The 16,052-nt window shown below is 30.9% G+C and overlaps 1 protein-coding gene across 2 annotated transcripts; it reads left to right on the forward strand.

The window, feature by feature from the left end:
* Nucleotides 1-711: 711 nt before the first annotated feature.
* Nucleotides 712-7,724, forward strand: LOC115238616 (protein yellow-like). Of its 2 annotated transcripts, none has more exons than XM_029812591.1 (6): nucleotides 712-894; nucleotides 4,446-4,723; nucleotides 5,098-5,510; nucleotides 5,729-5,906; nucleotides 6,616-6,827; nucleotides 7,303-7,724. In XM_029812591.1, the coding sequence occupies exons 1-6, from the start codon at nucleotides 878-880 to the stop codon at nucleotides 7,636-7,638; spliced, it is 1,434 nt and encodes a 477-aa protein (XP_029668451.1). In that variant the 5' UTR covers nucleotides 712-877; the 3' UTR covers nucleotides 7,639-7,724. The 2 variants fall into 2 exon arrangements, with proteins under 2 accessions (XP_029668451.1, XP_029668452.1); XM_029812592.1 differs by lacking the exon at nucleotides 712-894 and adding an exon at nucleotides 999-1,104.
* The last annotated feature ends 8,328 nt before the right edge of the window (nucleotides 7,725-16,052 follow it).

Genomic DNA, 16,052 nt, shown 5'->3' on the forward strand with positions numbered 1-16,052 from the left:
TAATTCTATTCATTCGTTTGTATTATTCCAGCATTTTTTTGATTATATAACAAATCAAACGTGATGACGGTATAATTGAAGAAGGAATGTCTTCTTCACCTGTAATAACGGTTAGCTTTGGGACTGAGATTTTAGGAGTAAACAATTTTAATTGTAATTAATTTTCTCTAATAAAACAGAATATAATAATAATTGTTGTTTATTTTAATTATTTTAATAATAATTATAGTATATATATAATATATACAGAGTGTGCCTATTTATTACAGTATTTTTTAAATCTAATATTAAAAAATAATGAAAGAAAGAGGAGGAAAGGGAGATATACTTTGTATATTATATATATGTACATATTATATTTCTATACAGCTATCGTGAAGTGTAATTCTTATATAAATAGAATATTATTAATGTTATTTATAGAAAAGTATCTTTTTTAATTGTTACATTTTTCGAATCTATGCGTTATTAAAAAAATTCCTAATTTTTATCCTGGAAAGGTATTTAAAATATCTCAAAGGCAACTATTATCTGTTTTGTTATACTTCAACAGATTTTTTAAAAAGAGACGATACTAAATTATAGATATCTCGAAGAAAGCGAAGATAATTATATATATAATAGATATATATATTTATATAGATATATATCATTTCTCCATTATCTCTTCGATTGACTTTTCTGCGTTCTTATCGTTGCCTTTGTCCGTCAACAGAATTTCCATGTGCCTGAAAAAGTATGGATATGGCAATTATTTATTTGATCCCTCGGGGCCAGGCCCGATTTATATTATTATCTTTACAGACTCCATTAGAGTTCTTGACAGATTTCTTTGCGATCGTTCTCGTTCCTCATCTCCTTCTGCGCAATTGTCGCGATGGATCAACGTGGCCGGTAGGTTTGTCGACAAACGGATCTCTGCAACGGTACTGTACGGTGTATGTACCTAGGGGAAAATCTACCGCGGCTACGGCCAGGTCGCCGCGCCGACCAATTCCCAGTTTGTCGCGCTTAACCGGTGCGCGTGGTCCAACCTGCGCCGCTCTCTCCCGAGACGAGATCTAAGCCGAGCTGTGGTGTGATCCAAAATCAAGCAGATTCAGTGTAAATAATCAATTTCTGAACGTCATTGATTATCCTTCCCTGTTTTCGTCGCGTGAATGTCTTTTGAATCCTTAATATAAAATTACTGAAAGACCTAAAAGACTCGTAAAATGGTCATAAAACGCGCGTAAAACATCGTAAAAAAAATGTAAAAGATGTGTAAAGATAGTTTAAAAGACGTTTGACTCGTGAAAATACCCCTAAAAATTGTTTAAACAACAATCAACTAAAATTTGTGTTCTTTAATAAAAATACATAATATGATTATATAAAAATCATCTTTTGTATCGAATTCATATTTAGAAATATAATTCTCTCAGTTTTATTTACAAATTTTCTTTCATATTAATTGAAAAATTCACAAAAGTATATTTATTTTTTTTTAAATTATTTTACTACTATTTTTTTCTGCTATTTCGGTTATTTATCTAAAAGCGATGAATTATTTAATTCGTTTGACCGTCACGTTTCGGATTCTCGTAAATCTCTTTCCGTTCGGTGAATTTTTCTCTCTGCTTTTCGGCTTTATTTTCGTCAAAGAATGGGACAAATTTAATCGGCGTGTTGCATTAGTTGGCAGTAGCATGTCTCGGGTACAGAATATACGAGTCTGTAAAACCGCGCAAGACAAGCGAGATATACAATTCCTTGGGGAAATTCTTGTGACCTGACAGAAAACTTCGTCGCGAATATTTTGCCTTACAAGGAGATACTATTATGGCTCATGCTTTCTATTCAAGGTAGAAATTGCACGTGCAATTTCAAGGAAACTCAAACGACGTGAAACCGCTTTTCGGTACATGCGAATTTTCACGAAAGTAATCTACGATAAAATCGAGTTAATCGCGATTGTACCAAAATATTTCGCTCTATGAAAATAATTACGATAATAATTAAAGTAAATTATTAGTATTTTTGTTAAAATTGATATATTGAAAAATATACAATAGCAAGAATAATAAATTAATTTCTTAATTTAATTATATCTTTATAAATAAATATGAACTTATAAATAAATATGAAATATTATAACAAAATTGATAATGCGAAAAATTATACAATATATGTTTTTATTGGTTAAATATAAATGCAGTTGGTATTTAGAAAAATGGATAATTGAATGGATACATTTTGTATGAAATACGTGTACGCAAATATAATATCTATGTAAATTAAAGCACATATAATGTTGTGTATGTGTGAGCATAGCGTGGCATAAAATCTCACACATGTAATAATACACATATGCGTCGGTATATGAAAGATCGCGCGGTTGTTGTCTCATTTAACGGGTCGAGTATAAAGCGGTTGAAAAATTGATTGCTTTCTATTTTTCCGTTAACCGTGTTACCTGCTATTAGACGCTTGTTAAACATAGAAAATTTGTCTCGGTGATTTAAGCCGCGTTCTACTAAACCAAAATTGCCTTCTCTCTCGAAGAGAGAAAGGGCGTCGAATTCTCGACGGAATACGAGTAATTCCGCCTCGATTAAATTCCATTATTTTATCGTACAAGTACATGTAATTTTACGAAATTTTTTTTATATATATAAATTTAGATATAAATATATCAATAATAGCTTATAATAAAAATTTACATTTGTAATAATTTTTATCACTTTTTCATTGTTTTTACTATATAACGTTGTTTTTATTATATAATATCGCGCGAAATCTTTTAATATGATATTAATCTATATTTTTTAAATTTACTTTGATTTCACATAAATTTATATTTTAGTAATAAAAGTTCTATTTTTAATCTTAGTATTGACTTCTAATATTTATTTTTATTTTTAATTTTAATTTTGAATCTATGTAAAAATGATGATTTAAATGAAAAATGATATAACGATAAGCTTGAATAATTGTCGATACAAACAATAGCTATTTATTACCTGCTATTATATAAGTATGTACTGTTACTTAAAATTACAAATGGGTTATGCAAACCGGTATGGGTTATTTTCTAATAGCGACCTTCGAAGATCCCGTCACACTCGATGATGGCAAATACAACGGTAGTGAATTGTCAGTTTCTCGAGTATAAATGACATATCCGGGTTTGAATCATCATTTCATCATCGAATAATTTTTCTTCTTTTCCGTGTACTTATGCCGAAGAGATACCTCGGTGGATAGATAATTCCATCAGAATTTAAATTGGAGATCTTTAACTGCTAATATTTAATCCCTTTTAATAACATAATAAATTAAATTGTATTATTGAATAATATTTAATATTTTGTGAGAAACATTAGATCCTAAACTTATTAAAAAATTTTCTTTTAATAATGGAGTTATGGAATTTTGATGACACTTTACGTAATATTGAAAGTTATTTCATGAAGATTAATCAGTAAAAATTTAACGCTCTATATCAGAAAAATTTCTTCACCGATCATGTTTTGGTTTACAGTTCGTCTTGATACTCTTTCATAATATATCTCGCAACTTGGAGACTTCCCAATTTCTATAGGTACCAACATGAGTACCGTTGTTTCCACGACCCGTTACGTCATTGAAAAGAGTTAAGACACTTGCGAAACATATGTGGGATCACCGATTCGTTGTCAGAATAATAAAGTAAGATTCTTCAACGCAAAAAAAAAAGTTAAATAACGTTAACATGCACGAGTCAAATCTTAAATAATGAATTGAATAAATGATTAAATCTTGTAAATTACAGCAAAACAAACAATAAATGTAACAACAAAATATAATAAAATATATACTATATAAAAAAATATAATAAAAGTATAATATATAAAATTATAATAATATAATTATAATGTTTTTCCAATATTTAAAAATCTTAGCTCTACAAAAAGAGAAATTGCATATTGTAAATTAATTTTAACAAGCTCATCTATTTGAAGCACTAGTTTTCGTAGAATAGTACACGAGCCAAAAAATTGAATATTAAATTTGTATTTTACTATTATCAGTTATTTGTCATTTATCATTTGTGCATGTCACAGTATATTTCTCACGCGAACGATGACAAAGAGGCCTAGTTTCCGCGATTTAACATAATAATATATAAACCCTCTAATAAAAAATTTGCGAGCTTAAGTTTTCATTTATAAATCTATATAAATTTAATCAAAGTTTTATTTTTAGTTTGGAAAATAAGATAGATATATTCGACAAATTAATTTGAAAAGTTTCTATTTTTTTTTATAAAAAGATAATTTTTATCTGTCTTTGTCCTCTGTTACTAAAGTTGAAACTCGCGAATTATTTAAAGCACCTCGTCATAAAAGTTATCCACACTTTCAAGAGACACGGTAGTGTCTCGCGCCTATAAATATAACGAGATAAATCGAATTTTATATCAGAGAAATGACGATGCGGTACCGGACGTCGTCGATCGTCGTCGTGGTCGCGCTTCTGATTGTCGTGTTGGACGGCGCGATCGGCAAACTACGGGTCGCCTATCGCTGGAAGCAAATCGAGTACGACTGGCCGAGCAACGACACCAAGAGATTATTCCCGGATTACAAACAGGAAGACAACCTGCCTTTGGGTCTGGAAGTGGCCGGCGACCGGCTCTTCATCACGGTACCGAGATGGAGACAGGGAGTCGCCGCTACTCTCAATTACATTAGACTCAACGGTGATTAGTCCTTTTCTCTCTTTCTCTCGAGAGATCGCCTCGATAAAAAGACCGAAAGATAATCATTTGGTATATAATTTTTTTTTTTTTTTAATAAAACTAGGTATTTTTTGTTAACCGTCTCATCCTTTCGATTTTTTGCTAAGCCATTTTTCTATTCATCGATTTATATTTAACTACGAGAATTTGATTAACAAAAATAGCTACGAATATATGTAAGAACCCTCAATCGAAGGAGAAATGTTTAAATCAAGAGAAATCAAGCATAAATTTTAATCATCAACACAGCCGACAATTAAGCCTGAAAGGATTTAGATCTCTCCCTTTTCTTCCGGAGATTAATGTCGTCGGTATCAGGGCTCGTTGGCTTTCAGACACGCGCGAATCGCCACCCCTCATTCCTTACCCTTCCTGGGAGGCTCATCAGTACGGTGTCGCCGGGGTGCCGGAGATCGTCTCGACATTTCGCGTGCGCGCTGATCGTTGCAATCGGCTATGGGTCTTGGACACGGGATTGACGGACATCCTGGGCAGTCCTGAACAGCAGGCGCCGCCGGCGCTGATCATCTACGACCTGATGACAGATCGCGTGTTGCGCAAACACGTGATACCGGCGGATCAGCGAACCCCCGATTCCCTGTTCGCCAATATCGCCGTCGAGGATTATTCGTGCGAGGATTCATACGGCTACCTGGGCGATCTGGGAGGACCGGGGCTTATCGTGTACTCCTGGAGCCTTCACTCCTCTTGGCTCGTCAAGCACCATTCCTTCCATCCGGATCCGATGGTAGGAAAAATTTAGAAAAATTGCGATTCGATCCAATAACTGATTGTTAACTTTCATAGCTTTTAATTATCTTGTTAACGTCAATAATTTTATATGTCGAAATTAAAGCGTAAATTGAGAGAGATGCTTTTTGAGAGAAAAAATGTGGAGTTTTTATTTATTGGATCGTTTGAGCAAAATTTTGCGGCGAGTTCAAATGGTGAACTGGTCTTTCTCAGGGCGGAGAATTCAAGGTGTCGGGAATATCGTTCCAATGGAACGATGGTTTGTTTGGAATGGCTCTTGCGCCGACCGGTGATGGCTACAGCACCATGTATTATCATCCACTCTCCAGCGGCATGGAATTTGCCGTCACCACGAGATTGCTGCGCGATCCTCAGCGCGTCAGTGCTGCGGGTATGTTTGAAAAGAATTATGCTTGCGCACGAAAGAGACATAATAACCGCTTAATCCGTCGATTGTCTAACGCTTCGCGTTGCGATAATGATTATCTTCTGCGTAGTTTGTAAAAAAGACCTTGAAAATTATTTATCATATCTGGATCTTAAATCGTTTCTTAATAATTTTACAAGAATTTTATCTTATTTGCATACGAAACTCTAAATATTTTCTTATCTAATTGAAATTATAATTAATTACTTGGGATAGTTGCTCTCAAAATTATTTGTTTAAAAGGACTATGTTTTTAAACAAATTATTTATTCTAAGAAAATTAGAAAATCATAAGATATTTCAACCTTTTAATTTTTTTAATACCAGCTTATTTGAAGATAATTGAAGATTTTTCTGTGAAACGCTTCTTTTTAATATTAAACTGGATATTTCATTTATTACGATTCGCGAATTAAAATTATAAAAATATATTTTAATTATAACGATAAAATGTTTTTATATGATTTATTTTTGAAAACTTTATTTTTTTGCTCTCTCAAATTATTCAAGGATTATTGTCTCGACCTTCCAGCAACGAAAAGATTGATTTAAAGAATTTCAAGAACCAGTCACTAAAAATTTACGATCGGTAATTTACTGTACTGTCTGAAGGACAGGAACTTTACGTGAGGCGTTTACCGAGGCTCTAATTTATTTCATACATATGCCCCAGAAACGTCTCACGAATTTCAAACACTGGGCTCACGTGGTCCCAACGGCCAGAGCAGCGTCAGCTTCCTGGACCCGAAAACCGGAATTCTCTTTTACGCGCTCACCAATTTCAATACCATCGCTTGCTGGAGACCGCAGAATAAATTCACCATGCAACAGCAAGGTTACGTATATCAGGACAACGTGACCATGATCTTCCCCAACGATCTCAAGGTAATCGCGAATTTATCGAATTGCCACGATCCATTATCAATTAATTATCCATAAAAATTCATCTCAATCGTTTTATAAAATTATTTTTATATATATATACCGTAAATTTGAATATTTTACGTCATTTATGCCATTATATCGTATATTATTAAGTATCAATAAAACAGAAATATCAAAATTTTAATGACTTATTAAAACATAACACTAAACAATTCTAATAAATTTAAGAGCAAAATATCTAATCATAAATCGGAAACAAATATCTGCTATTTTTTATTTTTAAAGTATAATTAATTAATTAAACAGTAATTAAATAAACGTCATTTTTCTTGCTCCACGCATTTTTTATTGCTCATAAAATTTATTATGCAAATGTAATCTTAATAGATTTTTTAAATTTTGTAGACATAATTTTCACGTTCGTCATTATATTATTTAATTTTGATCGCATTATATTACATTTTCGCCTTGACAGATCGATCGGAACGGCAACCTATGGGTTCTTTCGGACAGATTACCCGTCTTTATGTACTCGCAATTGGACCTGCAGGACTATAACTTTAGGATACTCACAGGATCGGCCGAGGAACTTATCATGGGTACAGTCTGCGCGTCAACATCATCTTCGACTTACTCCACGACGATGATGCATGATCATAGAGATCATATGGGCCACATGGATCACAAGGATCACATGATGACGACGCCTAGAATCGATGGGAGATCCAACTCTGCCAGTTTCATGAAGCTCGAGTCCAGCACTCTCGTGACGACGATGTTGCTGACGTTCCTAATCAAAGCTTTTGTCTGACGAGTGGAAGTGGGAAAATTTGAGGATAAAAGGAGAATTTGAAAAAAATTTGAAAATGGAATTTAAAAACAAAAGGAAAATATCAATAAAAAGATACGAGTAGAAAGAGGTAGAAAAAGAAGAAAGATATTGAACATTTGAGTTAATTAATTTACGTCATTTAGAATAATTTAAAGTGAAGTAATTGAAATAATCAAATAAAGTTTTATCAAGAACATGTTATAAAAGTGTACAAAAAAAGATGAATATATAAATATATGAATAGTTAACTACACATATTTACAATTACAAAATATTAAAGCTATTATATATATAAGTCTTATCATTAGAGAAACTTATCTTATCTAATTACTTCGCTTGATTCTATCTTGTAAAAATTTTAAAAAATAATTTTTTTTTATAATATATATAATGATGTTAATAATTATAATTACGATATTGCTTTAAAATTATGATTATATATTTTTTTCTCAAAGTTTGGATTGCTGGAAAAAAAAGAATGTAAAGGATTGCATAGGATTATGTACAAAACAATGTTTCGTAAATTATTTGGACTAGGAATGATCTCCGAATAATAATGTCAAGATATTTTTTGAGTAATCTTCTCTTGTAGTGTTCCTGTAAAAAAAAATCGATTAGTTGAACATTTCTGCGGAGAGACGGTTTTAAATGCAACTTTGTTTGTCTGAAATCTCGATTTATGCGAGTTAATGAATAATGGATTTGAAAACAGTTGGATACCCTTCACGTTTACAATACAATCGGTTTTTTTTTTTTTTTTTAGATAGATGTAAATATTCTTCTTGCATTTACCGCGAGATCTCTTTCGAGGAAATGTTTCTTTTAGATCACGCGTATATTATTATTATTATATACTGCCATTATATATTTATGGAATAATATATATATTAAATGGAATGTAATATATATCATGAAAAAGCGAAAAATCTCTCTAATTTCCTTTTTTTCCCCATTGTCACATGAAGATTTTATAAATGTAATACGATTTTATATTTGTCATCATCATCGTCAAGTTTCAATTACTGTAATAATTATAATATAACGTCTTATATATTTTTTTAAAGCTTTATAACATGTTGCGTTTTATTTATTGCAGTCTAGTTTTTGCGTTACCTGTACATGAATTTGTCATGCGCATCTTGAATGTGCATCCGATGAAGTTGCATTATGCAATATGATGTAAAAACAACTCGACTCTATGATGTTTATTAGAAACGCATAAAATCGGTATCTTCACGAATGTCATAAAGATGACACGAGAACATAAATCCCTGACTCGCGCGATGGCATTTGCAAGAGTATTGAGAGTTTTTCTTGAAGATCAGCTGACGATTGAAATGATTTGTGCGAATCATCGCATGCATATCTGCGCACCTGATGCATGGTCGTCGACCTGTTTCACCTGCATTTCTCGCGGTACGTTGTGTGAATACAGATTTCCGAGGAACGAATCATGATTTCCGTGATCAACTCAATATACCTTGACAATTTTAGCAGAGAAAAAGGATCTCTTAGGAGAATCAATATTCTTTTTTTGTGGATGATACTGTTTCAACGCACAATAAGATAATAAATATTGAAACTCGAATATTATTATAAATTATTTTGGATATTATTTCCCTTTTACACCGGTATAATGTTACATTATATAACAATTATTAGAGCAATATTGAATGTTATTGAATTATTTGGCATTATTTGATTTGTATTATATTAAATTATTATTTTATTATGTATATATAATAATGATTGGCAATTGAATATTATTAAATTACGATATATCGAACGTTATTAGAAAAAACAGAATAAATCATAAACGCTCTTTTGGATAATTTCAAGATGTCTTTGTTTAAGCAAGATTTTAATTTCAGTTTTATATAACGCTTCGGGGTAAAATATCGTGGAAAATTCCAAGCTACGTCTAACAAATCCGAATATACAATTGTATTCCAAAAGTTTTCACTAATTCTATATTTCAAAATTAAATCTTAACTGACATATTTTAACACATTTGGATACAATTTTAAGCTTTTCATTCTATTTTTGCACTATTTTTATATACAGTTAAATTCTCTTTGCGAGCGACTGAAAGTCGGAAGGTATATATTGTCCGCATAAAATTTCATTAATAACAAAATTAAATTGGGCGATCCTCACTCTCTCTCTTTCGAGCTGTAACATTTATCTTTATCAAAGTATCTCAAGAAAGATCGAAATTTAACTATGAAATAATACAATTAAATTTTTTTATTGCAAAAAGAATGAACATGTTAATCTAGGATTTGCGTCAGCATATATAAATATTGATAAATATAGATAAAATTATTTTTGCATAAAAATTCTTCTGCGAAATAATCGATTATTCCATCAACGCATTTTTTTGTTCCTTTTAAACCTGCTTTTTGTACAAAAGAAATGATTGTGGCTAGAAAATGTATCGCGAATGATACAGCATAAAGAAATATTACGTAATCGTATATCAATCTAACAATAACATCAATTTGAATCGTATTATCATTCAATTAATTAAATCGGCGCGATCGACGTTATTAAATTGTATAGTATGAAAAATTTCCAAACTAATATTTTTTTTTTTTAAATACAGGATATTTTAGAGATACAAATGAATAAAATAAAAATCATCAGTGGATTAATATATTAATATACGTCAATTAAAACATTATTTTATCATTGAGAATTAAAAGGACATGAATGACATGTACACATTTATTTCCTATACTCGTAGAAAATGCTCGGAATTACACTGACGTTATAATCGCGTGTGTAAGTAACTAAAAGGTACGAAATAAAATTGTGTGAGTGACTAAACTGAGACATAAATCACTTGTACGCGATAAAAAAGTCGATGACAGGTGGATACGTAAATATATATTATATTTCACACTTTTGGTGTGAAATGCGACACCTAAACGACTGAAAGTTATGAAGAAAGTATCGGTATATTTTTGGTTTTAGTTTTTTTATTTCTGCGTATCGATTTTCGGGGAAGCCGAGCGGCGCTCATTCGTGTCTTTTAAGGAATTAGAGATAAGATAAAGCGAGAAGAATGTAAGACTACGAGAAGGATGTGAAAGAAAAATCCGGAACGCCAGTAAGACAGGAGATGTTTCGTGAGACAACGAAATCCGAGTTCTCTATTGGATCGAGAATCGAAACGATTATGATTATTGGCTATCGATCGCGACTCCGCGTGGAGTATTTAGGTCAGCAGTCCGCGCGGATTACTTAGCTCAGGAAATTCGGGACGCCACACCGAGATAAGAAATGCTCGCGAAATCCAATAACTCTTCCAAGTTCCAATTTTTTTTTTTATTGAATTATGCAAATAGAACGATTATGATTATTGATCATCGATCTGTTTCCACTCGAATTAATTATTATATGTTAATATATGTACATGCTAAAGCCACGCTAAGGTTTTTGCTTGCTCCTTGCCATTATTTAGATTTATATGACAATTTCGATATTTATACAATACATACTCATGCATATAATGAAGAATTCGTTAAACACACAGCGAAAAGATTAAAAAAATGCGTGTTTTCTGTCATCATATCGAAAATTATGACAGTCATTCGACGCTATGTCTCTTTTGCTTCTATTTTATTCGAAAATAATATAATAATTATAATTATAGTATCTCTCTTAGTCCGACTTTTTCCCTTTGACCTGTCCGGCATGGGTGACCCTACCGGTAACTTGATTAACATTTTCGAGTGAAGCAGGTTTAATTGTTTTGAGAGCGCTTAAACTCAATTTGAAATGAAATCATGAATATATGTTCGATCAAAAATAGGTTTTGTGAGAGAATCTGATTAATATAAATATAAATATATATTACACGAAAATGTCCGAAATATTCATATAATGCAAAATTCACTAGAAATTTTTAGATTAGATATAGTTGATAAGCAACGATTAATGCAATATTTATGATTAATGATCAACGTGCAATTACAAAGTTATTAAATTTTATATAATGCAAACAATTATAATCAAAAGAATCATTAATAAAGTTATCGATTGTTTTTCGATTGACTACTGGCGCATTTTGCGTAGAATTTCAAAGAAGATATCCGAAAAAAGATAGACAAAGCATCGATTTAAATCAACGATTAAATCATAAAATAAACCGCGATTTAAAATTTACGAAAAAAACGCGACGAATAAATGAATCAACGATAGCCGTAATACTCTATTTCGACGTATATGTAATTTTTGACATAATCAAAGGAACGATATAATTACTATAGTCTTAAACGAAAATGTTTCCACTTACATTTGGAGCGCTTTTTATAATCGCGTCTGCAATATAGGACTTGTGAATATAAAACTTGATGCACAATTTATTTTCAAATACGTGATTTTATCGCAAGTCTCGCGATTGAAAATAAGATATGTACTGTCTCGCGAATAATTGACTAAACAGGATAAAATCTTATAAATCTGATACCGCTATAAAAAAAAACTGCGTTATCGCCGCGTTCAGTGAAGGATAACTGACCCAACGATTTGACCAAATCAAGGTCCCTCCGCCAGATAACACGCCGGTTAATATCCGACAAAGACAAAAATAATCCTAAAGATGGAGAACGATTAACTTCTTGCTTCCATTTCGGATCCAGCAAGATCAATTCGCAAAGAAAAGTTAAGTGATCTGTTGAATATCAGGGGCCCCGTTGTAGGAGGGAACGAATCCCGGATCTTCCGGACTACTCCCAATAGCAATAATTTTGGTAATGAATCAACGACAGTTACCATTATCATTGTCTTCACTTTACGAGATTGAAATTTGCGCGAGAAAATGTGTTCTTCTATTATTAAGAAATATATTTTTTTATTGAAAAATGAATGGACATAGCAATTTTTATGGAAATGTGGTTACAAACGATTATATTTGTGGATAATAAAATACATGCATCTTTATCGTTGTGTTAAATGTGCAAGTACAAATAATTCTTGGGTACCAGGTGTTCGAGACAAATCAAACCCGATAACAGTAAAATTAATTTGAATACTTTGCAACATAAAATAAATCAAAATAATATCTAGTATAATTAATTTTAAATTGTAATTAATCTTTTTTTATGGCATTTAAATACATTAATTTGCCGATATTTCACTGATATCGGGGTACCCATTTGATATGTCTCAAAGTTTTAAAGTATACGCACATTTTACGTTACATTCATATATAATATTTTTTAATATAATATTCAAAAAAGTATAAAAGTTTTATGAAATAGTATGTTAATTTGCGCATGTATTTTATTATATATATAGAATGGTATATCTAAAAACTATCCAGGACGCATATGGAATGGCGGGATATTCAATATCTGCAAATGATTTCTTAAAAGAAACCAAAAACTAATGTTAATATCCTCAGTACCTAGAAATACTTTCTTAAAAAAAATTATATTAATTAAAAATTAATTAATAAAATATATTTATCAAATAGATATATCCGATATATCCAATAATACAGATAATTTGATACTAATAACATTTACATCTAAAAGTTTAATATTACATAAATTGATATATCAATATAACAAATATATACAAGTTTTAATTTATAAAGTAAAATGTAACACATGTGTATTAAATTTTATGTTATACATATACATAATAGATATAAATACAATTTTTGATTTATTAAAAAAAGATGTGGCATGTGTACATAATTTTAAAATTTGTTATAATTAATTTTAATTTTTAATTTAAATTGTAAGAAAAATAATAATTTTTTAATTTTAATTGATCCTAATAGTCCTAACCCCTACTTTGCTGGCTAAGCCAGCGGGAATCCGCGATTATCGAAATTTGGGGGGAGAAATTTGTCCTAATCGCATGCCCTACTCACGTGCTTTACTCGCGTATCCTACTCGCGTGTCCTACTCGCGTATCCTACTCGCGCGCCCTAATATTTTGCTTCCGTTGGGCCAGTTGGACCTACCTTTTGTTGATCATATTCATTCTGGCTACATCTAGCCAAAGATGTAGCTTTGAGCTCTATCAGAGAGCAATGAAGGAGAGAAATTCCTTCCGTTGCCGGCAATTATTATCGCCGGTGCATGAGCGTAATTTTACGCTCGTTGACGATCGTAATATGTTAGGACCGTTTGTTGTATGTTGTTTTAATATAACTTTGCTTTGACTGATATACAATGTCAAACCATTAATTAAAAATTGTGATTGATTAAAATTTTTGTAATATATAATATTACTCTTTTAATACAATTATAATAGAATTAAGTAAACATTTACTTTTATATATTTTTTACTATACTTTTACTTTATATTATTATTATTCACTTATTTCTTTAAATATTATACATGATTTGATTGATCGATTACTTAAATTTATATCAGTCAAAACAAAGTTTTCTGATATGCTACACTACATATAGATGGATGGACTACAAAATATTAAAATAAAATCAACGTGCGTTATAAGAATATAATTGATTATACAGAATGATAAAGAATGAATTGATAATGAATTGAAAGTTTTTATATATTTCTTTATTAATGTTTTAGTTTGCTTTTGTAATGTGCTTTAATGCAAATTTCTACGCAGGGAGAGGAGACGCGTAACACGTTCTCTGTGTTGTACCTGCTCGTGATCCAATATAACAAATTATTTCCCGATATTTGTCGCGATCGCGTTTAGAAAAGTAATTTGGCGGAGCGTTTTGCACCACGATTTTCCTATTCGAGTGTTGCCATGTGAATGATAATAGAAAAAGGCACGTAAACAATAGCGTTTTAATGTTTATATCGCCAAGGCCGAACATCTCGTTACTGATAATACAATGCCGAAATATTTTATATATTATGACGTATATATATATACGCGAATATTAAATTATATAAGTATTTTAAATTACAGATTAATTATTTATTAATCGGTAGATGATAACGATGTCTTTCGTTAAGTTAATTACTCAAATCTGCTATTATTTAATTGTTTTTCAATTCAAATTATATTTAAATCGTCAAAAAATGAAATAATAAAGCACCGCGTGAAAAATATATTTAACTTAATATTAATTTAAAGAAATAATTATTGCTAATAAAGAAAGATAACAACAAAACAATTTATTATACATAGTTTGGACTCCTATCACTACGTTTCTTACTTGATTAAATGAATAAATTATGCGAAATACGCTCTTCGAAGGTTATTGCTGGGTTATATGTAGTTACATATTATTTATGAACGTTAATATCAAATTATTTTCCGATACCTCTTGCGATCGTGTTTGGAATAAGAATTCGATGGAGCGTCTTACATTAAAATGGAAAAGAGGCAATAATACTTGCGAGTATCAATTTAATATGCCTTTTTTAAGAATGGAAAATAGGAACAAACAAATAAAGACAGAATTGTCGACGATAAAATTGTAAAAGCGTTTGCTCGATAAAACACACAGAATAATATAATATAATTCGATGCTTTATTTATATTACACAGATTTGTATAATTTTATATTTTTTTCTGCGGTTTAGAAAAAACAAAGTCCTATAATTTTTTGTGCGCTGAATCCAAATCCGCAAAGCAAAATAGCCTATCATGTCAGGTTTTCGAGAATAACGGGATTAAAACTCTCAAAAAACGCGTTATTTCACAATTTTTGAAAATTTGTAGCAGGCGAACCCGATGTGCAAGAGATTTCAGACAGAGCTTAAATGAAAGCTTGAACATTGTACTTTAACATAAAAATATCGAATCTTTTACCACAGGTACCATCGAACCTCAGGCGCACTTTGTTTTTAGGTATAGTCGTACTGTATCAAGTAAAACGATTACCCCATGCAGTCCGATTGCAAAACCATTGCAAACAGTAAAAATTATCACTTCTGCGCAATGAAATTGTTCGTTGCTATAATTTAAGCGATTTAATAATTTGTGTTGTGCTCTTGTAAGGTGAAAAAAAACAATTGACGCAGTTGATAGTTGAATAGAACGCAAATTTTCCTGCATTATCACGTTAAAGTTTTTTGTTCCGCGTGCATACGTAAGTGTTTCTTATTTGATAAATGATTATTATAAGGAGGCGACATATGTATCTGTTATGCAACGCGAGCTGAAAATATCCGTTGTACATTATAACAAACATAAAATAATACGGGAAAATAGACATCAAATAAATAATTTATCACATTTTTTTTATTTTAAATTTATTATATAATATTATGAGTCGTATATATCTATCAACGTCATATGAATTATTTTTCTACAACTGATTATATATACATAGTAAACGATGATAACAAACACGCTCCACTTATCAGTATAATTCCTACATACATATAATGTACCTACATATGCCTACATATTATGGAATTTATATGCAAATTTATTT

The sequence above is a fragment of the Formica exsecta genome, unplaced genomic scaffold, assembly GCF_003651465.1.
Source record: "Formica exsecta isolate Colony F162 unplaced genomic scaffold, ASM365146v1 scaffold352, whole genome shotgun sequence".
Classification (NCBI taxonomy): domain Eukaryota; kingdom Metazoa; phylum Arthropoda; class Insecta; order Hymenoptera; family Formicidae; genus Formica; species Formica exsecta.

Excerpts from the sequence above, each read along its gene's own strand:
- LOC115238616 (XM_029812591.1), top strand. Across the intron at positions 4,724-5,097 it reads CAATTACATTAGACTCAACG|ACACGCGCGAATCGCCACCC; the intron begins GTGATTAGTCCT and ends GTTGGCTTTCAG. Across the intron at positions 5,511-5,728 it reads CCTTCCATCCGGATCCGATG|GGCGGAGAATTCAAGGTGTC; the intron begins GTAGGAAAAATT and ends GGTCTTTCTCAG.